We start from the raw sequence: 26419 nt of genomic DNA, 5'->3' as shown, positions 1-26419 counted from the left end.
AAGGTTTTAGGAAATACAGAATTTATATCTCAAACAAACGGAACCTCTTTATATGTACAATAATGTTACGCATCAATCAATAAACGAATTCTATTTATCTATATATCTACCAACCCCAACGAGAACCACTATTGATGAAATAGCATCAGCACGATTTTGCTAAGCATTTGCTTTCATAAGGCCGCTGCCTGTTCTCTCACCTGCCATCTTTGTTATCCAGTATAGCATGGTTTAATCAAAGTACAAAAATGTCAACATAAAGATCCGAGGTTAGGAGATATCTCAAAAGGTTGCATTTCAGAATTTTGGGAAATTCAACCACAAAACTAAAGAAAAGACATCTTTGTAAAACTTTAGGCACCAAATGATGTTTTATCTTAATGATTGCGGTATGTTTACCCTTCCTTAAAAGCGATATATATCAGAGTCATGTTCAAAGCAAGAATCAGGTGGTCCATGTCGATTCCATGGTGGTGCCCATGGTGATGATTATCATGCAGATGATCATGAGCCAAGGACTGATTATCAATCTCAGGAGCAACCGAAAAGATTTTCTAAACATGAAACAATATTATATCTCAGGAAAGAAATATATAATTATGCAAACTATAATGAAAATAGAACAAAAATATACCAACAAGACATCAAAATCATGACATGCAATGCCTCCAGCAGTTGCCAAAAGCACGCCATAAATCGCTAGAGCTCCTAAAGTCTCAAATTTACCGTGTCCTTAAAAAAGCAAGACCATCATGAACTGAGAGAGAAGGCAGTTTGAATTCTATCAAAACTTTACACCTCATGCCTTCAGAAATTTCTAACGGTGATAATATATCCAACAAAGAATAGTCCACATCAATTGTCCTAGAAAGACTGTATTAGCAACTCATTACTAAAATAAAAATGATACATGAGATACCTTTTTACTAATTGAATTTGATGAAGCTTTGTGATATCAAACTAAACTTATAAAAATACCAACTGGATGATAGGATTTTATTTTGCCGTAGAAAATCTGAAAAATAGATTTAAAATGACAGTCACCTTATTCATTGGAAACATCGTTGTATTTACATAAATTCGAAAAGACGATGATTCGAAATCCATCCAACGTTAATTCATTGGAACAATGAAATATATTTAAAATTCATAACTTTAAATCCATTTACATAAACACAACTTTAAATCTTTATTTTCTTTACTCATCTCCAATAACATCATATCACTTACTCATGACGATTTACAATACCTTATCTGTAACTGTAACCAGCACCATTTATTTCTTGAAACTTCAAATATTTTATTTTGATACAAGATCGTTATTACGTTCTCTTCTTGAATCATAGAATCGATTATCTAATGATCGTCACTTGCATAAAAATAAATACAATAAATAAGGTTAATTCAAAATCATTCATCCCAGTAGTTATATTTTAACTAAAACCATATTTTATAAAATAAAAATTTATTAAACTTATAATATACACACACACACATATATATATAAGATTGTTATATAACACGCTAGATATGTCACGCCCCGAGCCCAAGCTCGCGGCTGCGTGACTGCACAATGGATCACTATAGCAACTACTTCGTATTCTTCTTCGCTTTACGAAAATGATTAACCCAAGTTGTTATAGAAGTCCATTATAAGCCATTATAAACTCATTTTAAATCTTTCATTTTTAAGATGTGGGACAAGAGTATCACAATTACCCCTTCTTCAGAACGCGACGTCCTCGTCGCGGCCTGACCCCTCGATCCACCAGCACCGAGAATTTAGATGTGGCTCCTACAGGTTCAAGAGGTGGCTCCCGTCATGTAGCACTTTGCCCCACAGGTTCAAAAGGTGGCTCCCATACACGTAGCACTTTGCCCCGCATAGCACTTATTTCTCGGTGTTCCATGCCGGTGATCGGCTCTGATACCATTATGTCACGTCCTGAGCCCGTAACTGCACAATGGGCCCCTATAGCAACTACTTCATATTCGTCCTCGCTTTACGAAAATGATTAACCCAAGTTGCTGTAGAAGTCCATTGTAAGCCATTATAAACTCATTTTAAATCTTTCATTTTTAAGACGTAGGACAAGAGTATCACAAGATATGTGCGCTTGTATATAATAAAGGGAAACACCACACGAAGGCTTTATACTTGAATTATGTAAACTTGGATAAGGAATTAATAGATATAAATGTTAAAATCTAAATAATCTTTGTAAAGAAATAGAAACTATGAACAACCCTAAGTTCTGTACATTAATCATCAACCATTGCTATTCATGAAGAGATCTTCACATGTATTCTTCATCCGTCTCTTTCCTCCAACCATTAAATCTGCTCCACAATTTTTCAACCAACTACCCTATTTCCATATTCACATGCTATAGCCTGTAGATATATACATACCAGTTTGGGCAAAGAGAAGGAGATTACGAGAGGTGGAATGATCCTTGCCCTTCGGTGATGGCGTATAGCAGCTTCTCTTTCATAACTTCCTGCATAACACACACGAAAAGTTAGCCGGTTTTCTGAATTTGATCCACGAAAAAGTAAAGAAAAAATGATATCGCGGGTAGAATAGAAAGAGCGAGGTCAGCTTTTGTTGAATAAGGTGGGAGCTTCAGATATTTTTCACAGGTCATCACACTGGGTAAGTCGGCGTCAATACACTTGCCATAATGCTGTCAAGAAAGTAAAATACCAGAATATTAGTAATTACAGTCTAGTGGAGAAAGGTGTATGATCTTACTCGAGAGTTGTCAATACTCTGACCTTCCGAAATATGGTCAGTTTTGGGTTGAAAGAAGCCAAGCCCCCCGTAGGAAGGCGGGGCACACCAGTCACAAACTGCAAGAATGCTCGTTGTTGCTCACGGTTGAACTCCCGCATGATTTCAAGCAACTGAGAGTTGAAAAAGATACTCGTTAGCTCAAATGAAGGATTCCTAAGAACTGAAATCAAGAGATGTCAATGTACTAACATCGACGATTGGGGGACTACTGGTTGTGTATCCATGGTCGAATTTGATGTGATCCAAAAGCTCATCCGACCATATCAAAAGAATAGAATATAAAATGACATCAGTTGGCGACCAGAACAAGTATTGACATTCACTGGATGTTAGGTTTGTTAATAATACATACATTCCATAGCGCATGTTCTCCGCACAGTAAGCGTTCCAATTCTCCTTCAATGAAAACTTTAAGATGCTGGACAGATAAAACCTGAAACCCATTGCAGAATTCGGAGGAAGCAAATATCAGAAACTCTGTAATATATCATATCACGCAAAATGAAATCCAGGAAAAGGGATCTTACAAAGATATGAAAGGTTGCCTCTTTAAAATCCAGGGGAAGATAATTTTTAACTTAGAAGCAATACAGCTCATTTATCAATGTTGGCAGGAACAAATAAACTCATCACACATGTAATAACTATATTTCTATGTGTGCGAGTGGAAAACGGTATTCAATCATCACAAACCTTATTCAAGTCGCAAATATTTGGGACAATACATTTTACATCTCATGTATAAATTTTACACTCCAAGATCTTTATACATAGAAGAAAGATTCAGGCATTGGTAAATCATATCATACGCCTCACAACGGCAGAAGATCCATGAACAAAATCAACACAATTTCTTGAGTAGGACACAAGGAAAGAAAACAGAAGGAACTATTCAAAGTGTATCTCACAAAAATCAGGCAAATGACCATTCATGATAGACAGAGAACAAACCTGATCAAAACCTGACGCAAATGCTTCCATTTGTCTCGAAATTCCAGACTTTTTTGTAGCATCAACTATGAGGATGATATATTCCTCCATAATTGTCCAGATTTACCTGTAAATTATTAGTTTAAAATATAAAAAAAAATGCATCCAATTTTATCAACCAAAACATCTGGCAAAGAAGAATGACAGTGCAAAATCTAACCATTTTTGAGAGAAACACAGTAGAGGCGACACCGAGGAGCTGGAGAAAGGAGGACTCAAACAGCATGGCAATGTTTTTGGATGCTGCTCTCTGAAACGGGGGAAAGACAAAAGTCAAAGCAAGAGGAAAAAGGAGGAGGAGGGAAACAAAAAGATGGCCTAAGTGCTGTTTAGTTCAACCTGAACTACAGCCATGTTTTAGCCTTAAACCCATAACCCATATCTTATATCCACAGAAATACAAACCGAATTAACGAGGATGAGCATAACCCCAAACAAGAGCGAGGAAAGAACAAACCCAAGAATGTAAGGGGAAAAAAAGCAGAACAAAAACAATTGGATCGCTGAACAAAAGCAAGACAAGAGCAAACCAAAGAGAAGAAATCAAAACTCCAAACGAAAGCAAGACAAGAGCAAACCAGAGAAGAAAAGAACGGAATCGACCCGCCTTGTTGCGGTGGAGAGAAAGCCTGTTGGTGGAAGAAATTGCTCGATGTGAGAGAAGAGCCTGTCTCACGTACTGTTGTCCTTTGTATATGATGTGGTGGAGGAGCAAGCTCCATGACACGTGTTTAGGACGTTACCGGATACCGGACCAAAACTGGCCCTTCTAAACTTATTCATACTTTCGTATAAGTAGATATGTATGACTAGGGTGTTGAACTTTCCGATAAAAATTCAAACCAATTTATAAAATTATAAAACCAAACTAAACCAAACCATTAATTTTTATAACCAAATCAAATCGAACCATGAATTTCGATTTGAATGACTAATTTTAAATTTTCAGCTTCATAGTGAATTGGTGTGTGAGATATTGTAATTTTAAAAAAGTAGCAATTGAATTTAATAGAAGTTAAGTGAATATTTTATTTGATTATGAACTATAATTATTATAAATATAATAATGAATACATTAAAATACTTATGCAGGTTACAAATTTTTGCAACTTATAAAAAAGCTAAACTTCTAAAATTATGTTTGTTTGAGTTAAAATATGAAATAAATACATTTTTAATTTAATTGGACTATTAACTAATAATAACAAGTAAACTAAAAAACAAATAAAATTTTCAAATGTCCAAGAAAAATCCCACAAAAATATCAAATTTTATCACATAATTTATTATATTATGTAATCGGTTTGAACATGTTTGATTTGATTTATTTATTAAACTTTGAACTAAACCTATAAAGTCCAAAAGTCAACATACGTAAACAACATTCATGCAAACGATTTAAATAACTTGCTTGTTTTATTTAATTGATTTTAAATGCTTACATGATGCATACTATATGATTAAAGGTCTAAAGGTCTAATTGCATGATTTTATGAAATTGAAGGATTTTATCCGAATATTTGATACTAGGTTGGGAAAAGGAGATCGGGGACGACTGAGATAAAATTATTTTTCGTTAAATGTTTTTGAGGCTTGATAATACGATTAAATATGATTAAGTTTTTAAAAAAATAGTATAGTTCAAATTATTTTACGAGACGAACACGATTTTATCCGAGAAGCCGGTTTTGGGCAAATGAGGGCCTTTTAAAAGATCAAAAGTATTATTTTTGAAAACTAATATTTATAAACTTTTATTTTTCAATTTAATATGTATTATTGAGCCTAAATTACCTAAGATTAGTAGGAACTATTGCTCCTAAACTTAAAGATCTAAAACATAAGCTCATTAACATGCGAATTAAAATCTATAAAATAGAAACCTAGGGTCTTTTGGCAACCCTTATCAGTCGAAAATTTACACACACCACACACACATATTTTCGAAAATTTGAGGGCGAAGAAACAAGGAGTTTTTGTCGGTCGTTCGTCCTTTTTTGCGCCCCACGCCAACTATCGTATATTCGAGAGTTATAAAACGCAAAGGCACGCTTCTAAACTCTTTTGATGCATTATTCAAATAATAATATGAATGTTTTACGTATTTTAGCATGAAAAATATTTGAATATGAGTCGTTTATCGTTTTGATAATTATTTTCAAAGTTTTGATGATTTTACGATGCGTTGTAAACGTTATGAATTCTAATGGACATGCTGCCAATATAAGACGTTAAAGGGTTAGGAAAAGTGTCGTAAGTTATAACACGAAGGCTGGAACTGAGCTTGGCTAAGGAATGAAGAGACCTAGAGTTTGCTAGGGTATTATGGGCTTTGCATGTGCTTTAGGCCTTGGATAGGAGGGGTGGTGCACCAAGGCTTGGCCAGGGCTAGTCATGGGCTTGGTGTGGGTCGTGACTAAGGCTAAGAGAGTCCTAGTAGCGCTAGACTCATGGGGGCATAAAGGGAGAAGGGGCAGCGACTACTAGGAAGGGTAGGGCTCGGATTTGGAAGTTGGGCGTGGATGTGGTCTGCGGTGATAGGCTAGGTGCAAAAGGGTTCAGGGTGGCCCTAAGGGGGTGGTGCGGTGGGCTGGTGCAGGCCTGGGCACAGCTAGGTTGAAAGGGGTCCGCGTGCATATTAGATAGAAGAAGGGAACTTTGCACGCGGCTGGTCTGGCTGGCCTGCAGCGGTCTAGGCGTGGTTCAGGGGTCCGAGACAGTCCAGGAGCAAGGGCTGGTGGTCTGGTCCTTGGTCATTCAAGGGTGGCTTGGGCTTTTGGGAATAAAAAGTGACATAGGAATATTAGGGTTCGAAATTAGCTAGGACAAGAAAGGTGGTTCGAACCGTGGTCCACAGGGGCCGATTCATGATTCGATAGGGTAGTTTAGGTGTGAAAAGTTTATGTTTAAGATTCAGGATTAAAATATTTAAGTTTGAATTTATTCGAGATTAAAACGCTTTACAGATTAGTAATTAAGGAAATAAATCGAAAAGCTCGAGTTTACGTCAAATAAAAATATTAGAAGTCAAGTTGAAAATTAAATAATTCTTTGGGATAGTCTCGAGTAAATAAAAGTGAGAAAAAGTCGAAATCGAGAAATTTTGAGTTCAGGGGCAAAACAGTCATTTTACACCTGGGTAGTACAAAAAGGGTTGACAGTGTCCCGAAGAATCATAACGTATGCTAAATGATATTTTAAACGTTTGTGATGAAAATATGGGATTTTATGATTTATGATAAAGCTGTGCAATTTTTACTGTTAAAATGCTATTTTTCGAATGTGGAAAGAACACGATATTTTATGATTAAAAAAAAGGGAAAATATTTTGAAGAATGTGAATTGACTGTGACATAAAGGATATGATATATGATTTTTGAGAATATCGTGAGGGAAAAGGTCTCAGAGAGAGCCCGTTTACGGGAGAAGGCTCTAGATGGAGCCCAACGATCGTATTTCCATTTTACGTCGGTGCCTAGTACCCGTCTCCATGCGCAATGATGAGCTAAGATTTATCAATCGACCAGATGATATAGCTAGTCACTTTCAAGGATCAAAATTTACTCAAAATGATTGAAAGATTTATGATTTATGATTAAATTGTGCTTACAAATTTATGATAGCTTATTTTTAAATAAAAGTATGATTTTATTGCATGTGCTTGTATATGTATTATTTCTTACTCATGTTTAGAATGTGCTGAGTCATTAGACGCATTAGGTTTGAATGTTGTAGGTGAGGATGAAGTTGAGGGAGGCGATGACGCTTAAGGGGATCGAGGCCGGCTGTATACTCCCTATATACACTTATTTTTCCGTGTTAGCTTGATAATAGAATTTTTGAAATAAATATTTTGATAATGATTTATTAGATATTTTTATGCTTTATTTTGAAGTTATTTTTGGTCATATTAAAAGGTGGAAGTTGGATTTTTGTTAATTGACGATTTAGGAATTTTATGCATTTGAGATTTTAAATATTAAATTAAGTTTTTGGTTATGAAAATGTTGAGTTAATTTAAATGTGAAGTTCAAATTTTATGCTTAAAAAAATGGTATGATTTTAAAGTTAAAACGTAGTGGACGTTTCAGTTGGTATCAGAGCCAAGGATCCCCAAAGGGTTGTGTTACTGCCACTCCGAGAAACTCAAAAAGTCACGCCTCAAGTATGTGAGTTTTTACTGCTTTAGATTTTATATGCTGAACTTTAAATGTTTTTATGATACATGATATAGCGGTTAGATGCATGTTTCATTTAAAATGTTAAATGCATGTTGGTTACATTTTATGGACGATTTGTGTAGAGATGTCTCCTAGACGGTTCTAAGTAGTAATAATGAGGATAGCCAGGAGGGGGAGATTCTACAACCTCCACCTAATCAAGATGCTATTGCCCGTGTACTAGCCGGTATGGCTCGTTTACTAGATCAACACGTGGGAAATGGGGCAAGGGTCCGACTGGAAGCTGTCTATGAGCGATTTAAGAGGATGAACCCCGTGGATTTTTCTGGCACTACTGATCCATACGTGGCTGAGGGATGGATTAGATATTTAGAGGTGATCTTTAGGTATATGGATATGGCGGACGCTGACTGAGCTCATTGTACCATCTATCTACTTAAAGGCGACGCTTCCTTATGGTGGGAGGGAGCGGAGCGAGGGGTGAATCTAGCGACACTGACTTGGGAGTACTTCAAGAAAGTATTGTACGATAAATATTTCAATACCAAAGTTCGTTTGAGGTTGAACAGAGAGTTTGTGAGTCTCCGCCAAGGGGACTTGACTGTTGCTGAGTTTGTGCAGAAGTTTGATAGGGGATGTCATTTCATGCCATTGTTTGCTAATGATTCTGCGGAGAAGTTACGACATTTCTTGGATGGTTTGAGGCCGACGATCTTTCGAAACGTGATGCTGACTGGTCCTATTGACTATAATATTGATGTTTCTAAAGCTTTTCCAGCCGATCAATCTCTGAAGGATATTGACTGGGAAATGCAGCACAAGAGGAATCGTGCCCAGCAATCAATTCAGTAGAACAAGAAGCCGTTTACGGGAGCACCGAAGTGGCCAGGATAGTACAAACCACAAGGACAACCACCTAGAGAAATTGTCTCGAAGACTGCTGAGAAGCCACTTTGCAAGGAGTGCGATCGCCATCACTACAGCAAGTGCATGTGGGGCACCTACAAGTGCTTCAAGTGCAGAGGAATGGGGCATAAGGCTGGTGATTGCCGAAAGCTTAAGCAACCCACGACTGGAAGGGCCTATGTGATGCACGCTGAGCAAGCGGAGCCAGACACTACTCTTATTACAAGATGAACATTGCTAGCGGGAAAAGCTACTCACGCTTTGCTAGACTCCGGAGCTACATATTCTTTCATATCCAAATCCTTCGTGAAGCGATCAAAAATCTTACCTAAGGACATGAAGTCAAGATTCGGAGTTACAGTACTTTCGGGCGAACATATGGTCTCTAGTTGCATGGTTAAGGATGTGGAACTTGAATCACAAAAGAATACTATACGAGCGGACCTTATAGTACTACCAATTCCTGAGTTCGACATTATTTTGAGGATGGATTGGCTCACACTGAATGGGGCTACTATTGATTTTCGGCGGAAGTCGGTATCTATTAGACCACCGAATGGGAAATCATTTATCTTCGAGGCAGCACAAAACAATCTAATGCCGCATATTATTTCATGCATGCGTGCGAATAAGCTTATTCAAAAGGGTTGCCAAGGTTTTCTCGCTAGTATTATATATGCACCCGACACTGACAGTCGATCTATTGAGGATGTAGAGATAGTTAAGGATTTTCCGGATATATTTCCCGACGATGTTTCTGGCATCCCTCCTGAAAGAAAAGTGGAATTTGCTATTGAATTGATGCCTAGTACTGTGTCGATCTCTAAGGCACCATATCGCTTAGCACTGACTGAAATGAAGGAATTAGAAGACCAAATTCAAGAGCTACTAGACAAGGGATTTATTCGCCCTAGTTTCTCTCCATGGGGCGCATTTGTACTATTTGTGAAGAAAAAGGATGGGAGCATGAGACTGTGCATCGATTACGGAGAGCTGAATAGAGTGACAATAAAGAATAAATATCCATTAACCCGATTCGAAGATTTATTTGATCAATTGCAAGGAGCTTAAGTATTTTCAAAGATAGATTTATTGTCTGGATATCACCAGCTGAGAGCAAAATAGACGGATGTGCACAAGACGGCTTTCATAACGCGTTATGGGCATTATGAGTTTTTAGTGATGCCTTTTTGATTAACTAATGCTCCGACGATCTTCATAGATCTCATGAATCGCGTATTTCAGCCGTACCTCGATCAATTTATTATTGTTTTCATCGATTACATTTTTATCTAATCCGAGAACCGAGAAGAGTATGAGCAACACTTGAAGATAACCTTGCAAGCGTTACGAGATCGAAAATTATATGCAAAGTTCAGCAAGTGCGAGTTTTGGCTAGAGATGGTGGCATTCTTAGGTCACATCGTGTTGAAAGAGAGAGTAAAGGTCGACCCATATAAGGTTTAGCTGGCTACTTTCGTAAGTTCATCAAGGGTTTTTCATCCATTGCAGTACCCTTGACATCTTTGACGAAGAAGAATGCGAAATTTATATGGAGACCGGAATGTCAAAATAGCTTTGATCGGTTGAAGCAAGTACTCACTACCGTGCCAGTTCTAGCGATGCCGACATAACAAGAGGAATATGTGTTGTACAATGATGCTTCGATGCTAGGATTGGGCGCAGTTCTTATGTTGCATGAGCGAGTCATAGCGTATGCGTCTAGACAGTTGAAAGTACATGAAAATAATTATCCGACATATGATCTTGGGCTTGCAGCATTCATATTTGCGTTGAAAATTTGGAGGCACTACTTGTATACGAGAAATGAAAGATCTTTACGGACCACGTAAGCCTCAAGTATTTCTTCACCCAAAAGGAGCTGAACGTGAGACAAAGAAGATGGTTAGAACCTGTAAAAGACTACGACTGCGATATTAACTATCATCCCGCCAAAGCTAATGTAGTGACAGACGTTTTGAGTAGGAAATGGACAGTCTTGGCCCATTTATTAGTACATAATCCTCTACAAGTGGAAATTAAGCGGTTTGATCTTGAAGTTTATGCTAGGGGAAAGGACCCTAATCTCGCTACGTTGGTAGTACATTCCGCTCAGCGAGATAGAATTCGAGCCGAAAAGTCTAATGATGAGCAATTGCAGAAATGAAGACAACGAGATGAATCGAAGGGCAACATGTTATATTCAGTCGAAGATGGCATTGTTAAGTATCGAGGTCGACTATGGGTTCCTAGTGGTGATTCACTTAGAGTTGACATTATGACTGAAGCTCATAGTACCCCTTATTCTGTTCATCCCGGAAGTACCAAGATGTACAAGGACTTGCAACTTTTATACCGGTGGCCGAAAATCAAACGAGATATTATGCGCTTATAATCGAATGCTTGATATGTAAACAAGTGAAGGCAGAGCATCAAAGACCAGCGGGAATGCTTCGACCACTTCTTATTCTCGAGTGGAAGTGGGAGTACATTACGATGGATTTCGTGGTAATATTGCCAAAGACAGTGAAAGGACTCAATGTCATTTGGGTAATAGTGGACCGTCTTACTAAGTCAGAACATTTCCTACCTGTTAAGATGACTTTTTCCATGACACAGTATGCGGAGCTATATATTTGAGAAATAGTTAGACTGCATAGGATTCCAGTGTCTATAGTGTCGGACCGAGACACACGATTCACTTCATCATTTTGGAAGAGTTTGCATGCAGCTTTAGGGACTACTCAGAGTCGACAGAATATAAAAAAATTGTATATGTTATATGCATGATTATTTTATTAAATTGTATAACTAAAAAATTGCATGCATCTGTTCATCAAATTCAATGATCAATCAAAACCATAAATATGAAATGCATGAAAAGAGATAGTAATGAGCAGTAAAAAGATACATAAGTTATTTTCTAATATAAAAACAATATATGATATAATCATTATAATAAATATAATTATAATGTAATTGATTAACATTTGTCAAAATATTAGAGATTTTACATATGACTTTTAATATATTTATTTAATTATTTTGAAATCAAACTAGCTAATTCAACAAATACCAAAAATAACATTATTTATGAAAGTTTATTTCTTTGGTTATATTTCAAATTTTAATGGTGAAAATCATACAAGTAATTTTAAATCTATATTTAATAATTATTGTTTGAGTTTAATTTGATATTTACCATATCATTTTATTTGAATGTGTATTTCATTACATACATTGATTTATTTATTATTTTAAAACCTATTTAACAAGAAATTAATAGTTATTAATGTTAGTATACGAAAGATTGATTCTGATATAAAATTAATTATATGTGATATAAAATTCTAAAAATAAATAGTAAAAAAATTATGTAGGAGGTTAAATATTATTTAAATTTAATATTATAAGTTATTTTTTTTCTATCAAATAATTACTATTTAATTAGTTTTGATGTTGTTTCTATGAGTTATTCATTATATATATTATGTTAATTATTATTTATTATATAACATAAAATCAACAACTTGAATTTTAATTTTGAAAACAATCTTCGTATGTTATATAAATTTTTAATCAATTTATTTATCTAATATGACAAAAAATTTAAATCAAGATAAATAATAAAATAATTCAAATTTTTTTAAAAACAATTTTTTTTAATTTTTATTATATAATTAATATTTGTACGCATCTTGTTAGTATCCTTGAATTCATATTGATAAAATGTTTCCTTCCCTACACTTCTAGATGAAATGATGTCCCAACCATTTGATGTGAAAGAGTACCAACTTTAATTTTCCTATAAAATAAAGGACTTCTAGTGATTGGCATTTAGATTTGTTTGAATTTCTGAACGGATCCCCGCTTCCTTGGGAATCTTGAAAAAGAAAAGATGTCAAACAATGTTTTATATTCGGTACTCACTGTTGTGAAAAAGTAAAAATTTATGGTAAAAAGTAAAAATCTCAAACTCTCAAAATTTACCAAACTACACACTTTATAATATTTTTCTCTCTACTCAATTGTGATTTTCTTCACAAATGAGATATCTATTTATAGGAAATCTTTACAAATAATCCAAAAATAAAATACATCATTACCTACATCATCACACACTAATTTTCAATATTTACAACTCTTATTTTCAACATTCAAATATTCAACATTCAAATATTCAATACTCACATTTTAAATATATTTTTCAACACTCCCCCTTGTGATGATGATCATAATGATTGTCTTCATTACGTGTTTTTATACTGCCTCGTTAAAAACCTTACTAGGAAAAACCCATTGGGATAAAAACCATAGTAAGGGAAAAAGAGTGCAGTCACGTAAACTCCCCCTCATGTTGACACGAACAATTCTTCAAAAATTTCGTAGATTGCGCATCCCAATATTATATATGTGCTTTCTGAATATTGACGTAGGAAGTGCCTTTGTGAAGAGATCTGATGAGTTTTCACTTGATTGAATGTGACGAACATCAATACATCTATTCTTCTCAAGCTCCTTGGTGAATGCGAAGAACTTAGGAGGAATATGTTTAGTTCTGTCGCTTTTTATGTATCCTTCTTTCATTTGAGCAACACATGCAGCATTATCTTCATATAGTATCACCGGCTTCTCATCAGATGATAATCCGCATGAAATTTGGATATGTTGGGTCATTGATTTTAACCACACACATTCACGACTTGCTTCATGTAGTGCAATAATCTCGGCATGATTTGATGAAGTTGTTACGAGCGTTTGTTTCTGAGAACGCCAAGATATTGCAGTGCCTCCACGAGTAAATACATATCCAGTTTGGGAACGTGCCTTGTGTGGATCAGATAAGTATCCAGCATCAGCATAACCAATTATACTTGGATTAGCATCTTTTGAATACAAAAGTCCCAAGTCTGTCGTTCCTCGTAGATAACGGAATATATGTTTAATTTCGTTCCAGTGTCTCTTTGTTGGATATGTGCTAAATCTTGCCAACAGATTCACGGCAAAAGATATATCAGGCCTTGTACAATTTGTAAGGTACATAAGGGCACCGATGGCACTTAGATATGGTACTTCTGGACCAAGAATATCTTCATCATCTTCACATGGACGGAATGGATCCTTTTCTATGTTTAATGATCTAACAACCATTGGAGTACTTAAAGGATTTGCTTTATCCATATTAAAACGTTTAAGGATCTTTTCTGTATAATTTGTCTGGTGAACAAACATTCCACATTCTTTTTGTTCAATTTGTAAACCCAGACAATACTTGGTTTTTCCAAGATCCTTCATTTCAAATTCTTCCTTCAAGTATGACACAACTTCTTGAATTTCTTTATTCGTTCCAATGATGTTTAAATCATCAACATATACAGCAATAATTACGCATCCGGATGTTGTTTTCTTAATGAAAACACAAGGGCATATTGAATTATTTACATATCCCTTTTTCATCAAGTGATCACTTAGTCGATTATACCACATTCGACCTGATTGCTTTAACCCATATAATGATCTTTGTAATTTCACAGAATAACATTCCCTGGGTTTTGAACTTTGTTCTTCAGGCATCTTAAATCCTTCAGGGATTTTCATATATATATTACTATCAAGTGATCCATATAAGTAAGCTGTAACAACATCCATAAGACGCATTTCTAAATTTTCAGATACCGCCAAGCTAATCAAATACCGAAACGTAATTGCATCCATCACAGGAGAATACGTTTCTTCATAATCAATTCCAGGCCTTTGAGAAAAACCTTGTGCAACAAGTCGAGCTTTATATCTTACTATTTCATTTTTCTCATTTCGCTTTCGAATAAAAACCCATTTGTATCCAACAGGTTTTACACCTTCAGGTGTAAGGACTATAGGTCCAAAAACATTACGTTTATTTAGCGAATTTAATTCAACCTGGATGGCATCTTTCCATTTTATCCAATCCTGCCGATTTTTACATTCACCAAAAGATTTTGGTTCATGATCTTCGTTATCATTTATGATGTCGATTGCCACATTATAAGAAAATATATCATCAATTTCATCTATATCTTTTCGGTTCCATATTTTTCCAGTATTAATATAATTGATAGAGATTTCATGATTCTCGTCAGTTTGTGGTTCTGACAGAACATTTTCATCATCATGTGTTTCTTCAGGAACACCATTCTCTATTTTGTGATCATCATGTGTTTCTTCAGAAACGTCATTCTTTATTTTGTGATCATCGTGTTTCTCTATGAATTTTCTTTTTCGAGGATTTTTATCCTTGGAACCGACTGGCCTTCCACGCTTCAGGCGTTTAATGACATCATGAGTATCTTCCATTTGTTTCTTTGGAATTTCAATTCGAGCAGAGGCATTTGCAGCATGTATATATGATTTAGTTACCCCTTTTGTGTCTGCAAATGCATCTGGTATTTGATTTGCTATTCTTTGCAAGTGTACAATTTGTTGTACATCTTTTTCACATTGTTTTGTTCTTGGATCCAGATGTAACAATGATGATACATACCATGTAATTTACTTTTCGGTATGTTTCTGTTCTCCCCCTAACATTGGGAAGATTTCCTCATTAAAATGACAATAAGCAAAACGTGCTGTGAACACGTCGCCTGTCTGAGGTTCAAGATATCGAATGATTGATGGACTATCATAACCGATATAAATTCCAACCTTTCTTTGAGGTCCCATTTTCTTTCGTTGCGGTGGTGCAATAGGCACATACACCATACATCCAAAAATTCTCAGATGAGAAATGTCTGGTTCTTTACCAAATGCAAGCTGCAATGGGGAGTATTTATGATATGCACTTGGTCTGATGCGAATTAATGAAGCAGCGTGTAAAATTGCATGTCCCCATATAGAAATAGGGAGCTTTGTTTTCATAATCATTGGTCTAGCAATCATTTGCAGACGTTTAATCAATGATTCAGCCAATCCATTCTGTGTATGTACATGAGCAACATGATGCTCAACAATGATTCCCATAGACATACAATAATCATTGAAAGTTTGGGAAGTAAATTCACCAGCATTATCAAGTCTAATTTTCTTGATTGTATAATCGGGAAATTGATTCCTCAATTTTATTATTTGAGCAAGTAATCTTGCAAATGCAACATTTCGAGTTGATAATAAACATACATGTGACCATCTGCTGGAGGCATCAATCAATACCATAAAGTATCTGAATGGTCCACATGGTGGATGGATTGGTCCACAAATATCACCCTGAATACGTTCAAGAAACATTGGTGATTCAGTTTGGATTTTGACTGGTGATGGTCTTATAATAAGTTTTCCAAGAGAACATGCTTTACATTGAAACTTATTATTCTGAAAGATCTTCTGGTCTTTCAGTGGATGACCATGTGTATTTTCTATAATTCTTCGCATCATTGTTGAACCAGGATGTCCCAATTGATCATGCCAATTGGTTAATATCGAAGAATTATCAACTACCATGTTTGATTCAATGGGACTTATATGTGTATAATGCAATCCAGTAGGGAGCATTGGTAGTTTTTCAATCACATATTTCTTTCCTGATTTATATGTGATAAGACACATATATTTCTCATTCCCTTCATTCATTGTTTGAGTATCATACCCATGGGAATATATATCATTAAAACTCAACAAATTTCTTTTCGATTGTGGTGAATATAAAGCATCATTGATCAAAAATTTTGTACCATTAGGTAACAAAAATTGTGCTTTACCACATCCTTTAATCAAGTCTACAGGACCTGATATTGTATTCACCGTTGTTTTTGTTGGTTTTAGTTCCAAGAAATATCTTTTATCTCGGAGGATAGTGTGCGTTGTACCACTGTCGGGTATGCAAACTTCGGCTTTGCTCATAGCATTTTCCATATTTGAACTTCAAAAAAATATGCAATGAAATAAATTACTTGCAATATATATTTAAATATAACACAAATCATAATTATACAATAAAACATTATTCTATGAAAAATAGATTATTGTACATTTATATTCTACCATTATATTGTTCATTTTCAGAGAAATCGTTGAGAAAATCTGCAGCATCAATATTGTTCATTTCTATCCCACCAACATATTGATCATTTCCAGAGAAATCATTCATAAAATCACCAGCATCAAAATGAGTTGAATCACTCAAACGGTCACTGCGTTCAGTGAAGTTGGTCTCCTTTTCTTTCCCCTTTAATGATTCTTTATAAAGTTTACAAAGGTGCTCAGGGGCTCGACAAACTTTGGACCAATGTCCTGGAGTACCACATCTGTAACAAGAACTTTCATATCTTTTTGAGTGCTTCTCATTAACACTTGTATTCTCATGATGCCTTTTCTGTGGATGGTTTGGGACGTTCTTTTGAGATGAGTTATAAAAATAACTATCTCGATTATTTTCAAAACCACGGCCTTGACCACGACCACGGCCAATCCCACGTCCACGTCCACGTCCATGACCTCGACCTCGACCAAAACCTTGTCTTTGAATTTGATTTTGGTTTCCAGGTTTAAATTCATTTTTACTTACAGCATTTACTTCTGGAAATGCTGTTGATCCAGTGGGTCGGGACTGATGATTTCTCATTAATAGCTCGTTGTTTTTTTCCGCCACAAGAAGACAGGCGATGAGTTCAGAATATCTCGCGAATCCACGTACTCTATATTGCTGCTGTAGAGTAATATTTGATGCATGAAACGTGGAAAATGTTTTTTCAAGCATCTCAGATTCTGTGACCTCATGTCCACAAAATTTTAATTGCGAGATTATTCTATACATCGCCGAATTGTAATCACTGACTTTTTTAAAGTCTTGGAATCTCAATGTATTCCATTCATCCCGGGCGGTCGGAAGTATAACTTCTCTTATATGTTCGAATCTTTCTTTTAATCCCTTCCACAAAGCCATGGGATTTTTTTCAGTCAGATATTCACATTTCAATCCATCGTCGAGATGTCGACGCAAAAATACCATGGCTCTTGCCTTTTCTTGTGACGTGCATATGCCATTTTCTTTAATGGTCTCGCTTAGACCCAATGACTCAAGATGCATTTCTACATCTAGAGTCCATGGCATATAATTCTTTCCCGTGATGTCGAGCGCAACAAATTCGAGCTTTGTTAAATTTGACATGGTGGTACTAAAAAAAATTACGATGCATTTTATTAGTTAATAATTATTGCAATACAAAGTAACGGATAAACAACAAGTACAAGTATTTGTAAAAATAAAGAAAACGCACGAGGATATTCTCCGATAAATACAAGACTCGTGAGTATGACAACCAAAATAATTAAAAATATCCTTGAGAAAGCCATCTTCTTTTTTCTTCGAAAAATTTGATGATGAATAATTTTTAGAGAAGAAAAGAAAGTTGGAGTGATGGAATGTGTTTGTGAGATCATATTTATAGGGCAAAAACTAGTCGTTTTTTACCATTTATGACCGTTGGGGTACAAAAAAAATAAAGGTATGTATTTGTATAATTTTATGGTAATAATATGATATATATATAATATTAGACATGTTTAAATAATTATGTATATCATATCATAATATTATAATGAGTATCATAATTTATTTTGTTTAAAAACCTTATAGGCTTTTATACTTGTCGTATCCCTTACCGGGAGTGTGGGATGTCGTCTTAACATCCTCCCAGGATTTATAACAAGTTTATGAAAAATTTATTTTTATTATTTCTAATAATAACATTATATTGTATATTAAATAAATACACAATAAATAAATAACAGTAAAATAAATATAATTATTTTTGTTACCTTTTTCTTCGGTTTGGAGCTTGGAAAAGTATGTAGGACTTTTAGAGCTTCGTGCTGATAACGTGTTGTGAAAAAGTAAAAATTTATGGTAAAAAGTAAAAATCTCAAACTCTCAAAATTTACCAAACTACACACTTTATAATATTTTTCTCTCTACTCAATTGTGATTTTCTTCACAAATGAGATATCTATTTATAGGAAATCTTTACAAATAATCCAAAAATAAAATACATCATTACCTACATCATCACATACTAATTTTCAATATTTACAACTCTTATTTTCAACATTCAAATATTCAACATTCAAATATTCAATACTCACATTTTAAATATATTTTTCAACACTCACAACCTCTAATCCCCGTGACACACACACACACAACATTTTAAAAAAGTTTTTCCAGATTCGAACCGATGACATTGGGTTGATGACTTTGTCAATCTCCTCCTCTCATTGGCCACCTGACAACTCCGAGGCCACAAATATATCGTGTCCACTTGTCAAGCTCGTTTTAAAAGGTATCTCGGGTGAGTGCCATATTCTTTATTCTAATGTGGTCCATTGCTTCCACGCCAACCAATTTGAAAAAGCCTAATACGGTAATTCTTTTAAAAAACAATAAAATAACGAAGACTTGGGCCATACATAACAGTCATTTAGATATTTATGGGATTATTTACACTTTAGCACATGATGTTTTCCTAGTATACATGTGTGATTGTCATTTTTACATGTAAAAATTATGTGGCATATTACATGGCAAACAATGAAATTCAAGCTCAAATTTTGATTGAATCTACTTAGTAGAAAAATATAATTCATAAATTGCATGTTTATCCATGTTATTAGTGCTTGTTCTTGAGTGAATCATCAATCAAGGTCCAAGGATGCACGTTGGTGTAATTTCCAACTTTTTTTGAACAAATTTGAGCCACTAGATGTCAGGTGGGTAAAGATGTAGCAGTAAAAGGTCACCATAGGAAATTCAAAATCAATGGAAGCTCATTTAAAGATTTTTTGCTTTGAAAATGTACTTTAAAAAGGTGATAAAAAATCTAGTACACGGTGTTGTATATTTTCCAACTCCTCCTGCAGCTGTGATTTTACCTAATCCACATTCTCTCAAGAATTTTGAAAAATGGGGGAAGTTGTGGTGAGCAGCGAAGACGGAATGGAATTAGAACTCCAAGAAACAGAGGTTGGAACAGGGGATGAGCAAATATCTCAAAAGAAGAGTAGCGCAGAAGGTGGTGGAAACGCAGCCGCCGCGGGTGCTTCTTCTTCTTCTTCTGTCGTTGGGTGGGAGAGGTTTCTTCCAAAAATGGCGGTTAGGGTGCTGTTGGTGGAAGCTGATGATTCCACCAGGCAGATTATTGCCGCCCTTCTCAGAACATGCGGTTACAGAGGTTGGTTTTTCCTGTTCAAAATTATTAGTGGGGGTATATGTTTTTTTTTTGCTCTGAAGATTTGATCATTGGGATTTAATGGAGGTTGGTGATCGAGATTCTTTTTTGACTTTGTTAGATGATACTAGGGGGAATCTTTTTGCTTCAACATTTTGTGGGTTTTGGCTTGTTTTGGATTAGTACTCATCAATTAAGTTCTGCTGGAACTTAATCCATGAAATGATGCACCCTACATGAATTTTCATTTAAAAAAAAAGAATTTAATGCCTAAGATACGATTTCATTATCTGAAATCTTGATTGTCGCCCAAATTGGCCTTTTTGGTTCTCTTTTGATTCAAGTTATTTGTTTAATTCAACTGCACAGTGGATGTTATGGTCAGGGTGCAACCAGCTCCTGTCTTCTTGTGTGAGCTTAATCAGAAGTATGATACATTTGAGTGTTGATTCTTATTCGTTGACGGTGTAGTTAGATACACACCTCTTAATATCTGACATAGTTTCACCCGATGGCTGAGTGAAAATGTCATTTTACACAAACATACTAAGTTCTGAATGATTAAGTTGCAAGTTTGAACTTGTTTTACTATTTTTTTCCTGCTCGGGGATGGCCTTTTTTTTTTTCAACCGCTGATGTTTGAGAATCAACTCTATTTTTTCATAACAGTTACTTCAGTGTCCGATGGCTTAAAAGCATGGGAAGTTTTGAAAGAAAGATCCCGCAACATAGATCTTATTTTGACAGAAGTTAAATTGCCCTCGATCTCTGGATACGCTCTTCTCACCTTAATTATGGAGCACCGTTTATGCAAAAATATTCCAGTAATAAGTATGCTTCTTTGTTTGGCATTCAAATTATTAAATTTATCCGAGTTAAGCTATCTTAAAAAAGAGCATCATTTATTTGGTGATGCAGTGATGTCCGCACACGACTCGGTTAGTACTGTCTATAAATGCATGTTGAGAGGAGCAGCTGACTTTCTTGTAAAACCAGTGAGGAAAAACGAGCTGAGGAACTTGTGGCAGCACGTCTGGAGGAAACAAGCAGTAAGCTCAATCTGTTTTCCCTGACTGTCATCTGATACAATGTTAATGTTCTCTACTCACCATATCACACCGCTATATCAGGCAAATAGTGCTGCTGACCCGGGACCTCCAGATGAGAGTGTAGCTCAACAGAAGGTTGAAGCGATGGCTGAAAATAATGCTATTAGTAATGCTCTTTCGAGTGGTTATAGGGCTTGCGTTCAGAGAAATAGGGAAAGCATTGAAAAAGAAATCGATGCTCAGGTACACTTTTATCTTCTTCATTACATTTTTTGTGACGGTATGCATATTTTCTTGGAGTGTATGTTTTCTCCGCTTCTTGAAAACAAAATTGAAAAATACATTGATTTCTAATCTTTGCCTATTTTATCTTCAGAGTTCCTGCACAAAACCAGAGTTAGAGGCCGAGGGAGCAGATATTGAACATGCCCGTTTCCCATCACAGCAAAAAAATGGTAAATGTCTTTCCAATGACACGAATGTTCGTATGGGACCAAATGATGATAGAACTGGAGGTAATATTCCAATTCTTTTTCTAATGGATCCCTTTTATCCTTTGAGCTCTATGACTGATAAATATTAAAAATATAGGCATTCTGAATATACAATTAGAGGCTGAGGCCAACAAAGACAGGGATCATGCCAAAACACGAGGACAAGACAAGATGTCTGATGACCATAGTTCTGAGAATAATCAGATACGTGGGAATTCTTCCACAGAGGCCATCGATTTAATTGGAGCTTTTGGTCATTATAGTAAAGGTGATTTTGGATGCTATGCGTCAAATTCTAGCACAAACAAGTTTGACATTTTGCCAGTGTTGGATCTTTCTTTGAGAAGATCTAACCCCAGTGGATCTGTGAATCAAGTAAATGATGAGAGCCAAAGGTTAAACCACTCTGATGCTTCCGCCTTCTCCAGGTGAGTGTGTACTATTTACTAATTTCCATTTCTGATTGTTCATATTTGTTACAAAATTTTACATTTGTAATGCCCGAGATTTTGATTCGGTTAATATGAGATTATTGATTATGAATTGATATAATTATAGACGGGATATTACGGGACCAGATTGGCCAAAGCATATGAAGGGTGCAATTTTTAGACAGAACTATTGGCGCTCGAGCGGTAGAAAATAACCGCCCGAGCGTCAATGTTCAACAGGAGCATGTTTTGGGCAGAGGATGCGGCGCCCGAGCGGTATTTTGTGACCGCCCGAGCGCCAGTGCATAATAAACAAGCGCATGGACAGAGAATGCCGCGCCCGAGCGGTAGTTTAGCACCGCCCGAGCGCCGACCGAAATTCATGAAAAATAGACACGTATCATTAACCGAGCAACTTGATATATATATACGTATATCTTGCTATATTCTTCAAAGACCAGCAGAAGGAATCGAGAAAAGGTTTATGTGAAAGAGTGAAAAATCCTTACGCCTTTATACTTCAATCCGTCCGTCCGAATTGTAATCTGACTTCAGTACTGCAATCCTATCAACGTAGGCTACAACTTGACGTAAGTTTTGCTACGTTTTGACATGCTTTGAAATTATGTCATTGTCAGAATTGAATAGGATTCATATATGATGTTCTTGACATGTTAGACATCATAGAATCGAAGTCAGATTGAGAAACAGACTGGTTATGGAATTGTTATGATTTTCTGATTATATTGATTTGAAATCAGACAAATTTAGATTATGAATGAGTTACAGACTATATCGGATATGAGTTATGATTTGTAATTGATGTCTGTTGATATGGTAGTGACGGGGATACTGAGATTGTGTCGTTCTGTCGTGAATTGGATTAAATCCAGATTAATCAGATTCAGTGTTGAACTGAGAATAGAATATTGATATTATGGTTCTCGACATGTCGTTTCAGATTTACAGAGATAGTCTTGAGTTCAGAACTGAGATTGCAGCAGACCGAGACTACAAACGAAAGGTATAATTCAATGTGGTATTGGGAGATCGACTTGAAGACTTGAGTTTCCCTAAAGCACATACTTTACTTTATTGCAGTGATATTGCATTGATTTGATTGATATACTTGTCCTCTTGATTTATAGATAGCAGGTATCAGACGGGAAATCTTGGGACGGAAGTGCCTGACAGTGGCGGGATCGCCACGAGCACATTGCACGATGTCTCAAGATGGGATATTAGCGATAGAGCTACAGTCCATGGCGGATAGGTCAGGACACCGGATGTTGGTTATATCGAGTAATAAGATTGGAATTCTTCTATTACGGAATTCGATATAGGAACACCATATTTGGTTATATCGAGTAATAGGAACAGAGTTCCTTCTATTACGGAATTCGATATAGGAATACCACATTTGGAAACCGGGATCCCTAGACTAGGATGGAGTCTAGTCTGAAACGTAGAGTCACGTATATGTTTGACAGTCTACGATTGTTTATGTTTCGGATTTTGATACATATATCTGTTACCTGATTACATGCTTTATATTTGTTTATATGATTGCATGTTTCGTTGATTTATACTGGGATTTATTCTCACCGGAATTATCCGGCTGTTGTCTTGTCTGTATGTGTACATGACAACAGGTGAGACAGGTTCAGGGTCCAGGAGATGAGGAGAGATCGTGATAGAGTGGAGACTTCGGACTTGGATGTATATAGGGTTTTGACACTTGATATTTAGATGTTGAACCTTAGTTTTACTGATTTGTAGATCGTACAGGACATGTACTTTATTTTATACTGAGTTGTATATTAGTTGATTTCACTACGTTCCGCATTTTAAAAAGAAAAAAATTTTAGACCCTGTTTTATAATTGATTAATTAGTCCCAATGATGATTAAGAACTTGATTAGCGTCCGGGTCCCCACAACATTAAAGAATAGAATCATGATCTTCTGTTTCCTAAAATAGGAGAGAAACTAATGGGTGAATTAAAGAAAATAATGAGGTAAAAATGGCATGCGATGTATAAGTTCCCTTTGGTAGACAAAGCTAGTTAATTATAAGGCCAAAAGCTGTTCAATACGTAATATTTTTGAATATATATTAATTTATTTTATTACTATTTTTCTAATGTTGATGCAATGCGACCTCATCAAATAGTAAACAGATCCTTGTCCGATCAAATGCAGGTACAAAAACAAGCCACTGCAGCCGAGTTACTCGATATCACCAAGCACTTGTAACAATAATCAACAAAAAGACCAAGAAGCCAATTCCGAAAAACAACAATCCAATCATATCCCAGACTATAATTCCGATACACATGGCCCTACAATGACCTATCAAAAACATGTTTCTGTGGCTAATATTCAATCAGGACAACCCGAAATCACATTATCTTATTCCCTGCAGAGAAATACATCTCTTCCTATTCCAGTTAAGGGTGTAAGATTTGATAGTGCTATAAATTCTTATGGTTCTGTGATGCCTACGTTATATTGTACGCAAACGAGCCTATCACCGTTGCCTAGTCCAGTTTCAGCACACCATACGGAACCATTCCCTCATCTGGGTTCGTTTTATTCGTTAGAACGACAATCCTCAATTTCTAAGCAATTTCAGAATCATATGGATCAAATATTGATTAATGCTTTCGATCAGATAGATAACAGACAGGGTCGAAAATTGGAGAATTTGGATCATCGAGGGCACAGTTATCCTGAGAATGATCAGATAGGGAATAACAGTTTCTGTAATGGAAATATCAGCCAACATTATAACAAATGTTCAGGAAAAAATAGCGACATTAATTTGACTTCGGTTGTTAAAGGGACGTCAGAATGTGGTAATGAAGAGGCTATCCATGTTTATGAAGGGGCCTCTTATAGATCTGTGGAAAGACAAGCAGCTCTTACGAAATTCAGGACGAAGAGGAAAGATAGATGCTTTGAGAAGAAGGTAATATGATAATTTTTTACTGATTTCGGGATGTAATATATTCATCATTTTCTCCAATAAATTATATGCATTATGAAGAATCTTGAATTATTAGTTTCCTTTCTTGATTCATCATACAAATCAAACAAAATGAACTCAACTACATTCTAGAAGTTTATATATCGTGTGTTTACACGTTATATATAAGATTAATATACGAATTATATAATTTCTGATGAATTTGTTAAAACCTGTCATTTATGGTTTTGATGGCAGGTGCGATACGAGAGCAGAAAGAAGCTGGCTGAGCAACGGCCACGTGTTAAGGGGCAGTTTGTTCGTCGACCGCTTGTTGATCCACAACCCAAAAACACTTAAGATGGTTAAGTGAAGCAAGCCTCGAATAAATTTTGGCTAAAAGTTGTCGGATTTTCTGTCCTGTATTTACTAGCATCATGTGAAAGATCGCTTATGTAATCTTTGTATATTTATAACCTTCGGTGCTCATGGAGTAGGCAAGTATTTATTTTCAGCTCGAGTAGTGTAAATAAATGTCTGTTATCATTTGTTTCAAGAGAACAATGTTGTATTCGATGCTGTTCTTGAATACAAATTCACAGAACGAATTTTATCATCCCAAAATATGTCATGATCACGAGTTATGGATCGCTTTAAGGGGCAGTTTATTGTGAATTTGGAGTTTTGTTAGAGATAGAGAACCTCGTGATCTATGGAGAATTTTTCGCAATAATAAATGATGAAATTTTATTGCTTGCTCCCTCCGTTTAAATACAACTGCAAGGATCTGTCCGAGAAGTAAAAATATCTCAAAAAAATCTTTCCTGATTTGCTAAACATCACAGGATTTTTCTTTCCAGCAATATCTAAAGAACCAATCACCAGCCGTGCATGAATCTGCGTTATACCAGTCGCCTGGGCTTTCGGATGTAAGGGCCTTCTCACGCTCCATGCATAAAGTTAGCTTCTTGATGTCATCTTTTTAAATTTAATACACGCACACACACACACACGAATCAAAGTCAAAAGAATTCAAATTATATGGACGTGAGGATCCAAGAGCTGACGTAAGTGATAGGAACGTTTGAAACGTCCTGTCATTTTTATTGCTTAAAAAGTACTAGAAATTTTTTTTTCTCTAACTTTAATATTTCGGCCATCTCAATTAACACATGAAAATATTTTGTCCTTTTTAAAATAAAACCTCAATTAACTAGTATTTAAAAATTCGAGTGAAATAGTCGTAAAGTAAAATCGTCTACTGTTTTACCAAACCTAAAAAACAATAATTTGAAAAGTAAAGCCCATACTAAACCTCTCAAAAATCTCTCAAAAGCATAAATAAATAATCTTAAAAATCTTTAACTTAAATCATAAAGCATAATGCGGAAAATGTAGAGCTGGTCCTC

The 26419-nt window shown here is 35.6% G+C and overlaps 2 protein-coding genes across 12 annotated transcripts; one reads left to right on the top strand and one right to left on the bottom strand.

Moving 5' to 3' along the window:
• Window positions 1-270: 270 nt before the first annotated feature.
• Window positions 271-4459, bottom strand: LOC142531928 (E3 ubiquitin-protein ligase UPL4-like). Of its 10 annotated transcripts, none has more exons than XR_012816415.1 (8): window positions 4366-4459; window positions 3948-4037; window positions 3749-3854; window positions 2987-3230; window positions 2779-2907; window positions 2413-2687; window positions 635-732; window positions 271-554 (listed from the first exon to the last, which is right to left on the bottom strand). XR_012816415.1 is itself a non-coding variant. In XM_075638200.1 (8 exons), the coding sequence occupies exons 3-7, from the start codon at window positions 3808-3810 to the stop codon at window positions 2436-2438; spliced, it is 585 nt and encodes a 194-aa protein (XP_075494315.1). In that variant the 5' UTR covers window positions 3811-3854; window positions 3948-4037; window positions 4366-4459; the 3' UTR covers window positions 271-732; window positions 2413-2435. The 10 variants fall into 10 exon arrangements, 7 of the variants coding, with proteins under 7 accessions (XP_075494315.1, XP_075494316.1, XP_075494314.1 ...); XM_075638200.1 differs by having other exon boundaries at window positions 271-732; window positions 2413-2501; window positions 2604-2687; XM_075638201.1 differs by lacking the exons at window positions 271-554; window positions 635-732 and adding an exon at window positions 739-2028 and having other exon boundaries at window positions 2413-2501; window positions 2604-2687.
• Window positions 4460-19338: 14879 nt separating this feature from the next.
• Window positions 19339-25623, top strand: LOC142531757 (two-component response regulator-like APRR5). 2 transcript variants are annotated; one of them, XM_075638010.1, is made up of 8 exons: window positions 19339-20072; window positions 20739-20900; window positions 20988-21118; window positions 21200-21361; window positions 21495-21633; window positions 21731-22040; window positions 24245-25013; window positions 25269-25623. In XM_075638010.1, exons 1-8 carry the CDS (start codon window positions 19805-19807, stop codon window positions 25368-25370), a joined length of 2043 nt encoding a protein of 680 aa, XP_075494125.1. In that variant the 5' UTR covers window positions 19339-19804; the 3' UTR covers window positions 25371-25623. The 2 variants fall into 2 exon arrangements, with proteins under 2 accessions (XP_075494125.1, XP_075494124.1); XM_075638009.1 differs by having other exon boundaries at window positions 19341-20072; window positions 21710-22040; window positions 25269-25622.
• The last annotated feature ends 796 nt before the right edge of the window (window positions 25624-26419 follow it).

Source organism: Primulina tabacum, chromosome 17 (assembly GCF_025594145.1).
Source record: "Primulina tabacum isolate GXHZ01 chromosome 17, ASM2559414v2, whole genome shotgun sequence".
NCBI classification, from domain to species: domain Eukaryota; kingdom Viridiplantae; phylum Streptophyta; class Magnoliopsida; order Lamiales; family Gesneriaceae; genus Primulina; species Primulina tabacum.
The sequence above is the reverse complement of the archived record's forward strand: the minus strand, read 5'-3'. Positions and strand labels throughout refer to the sequence as shown.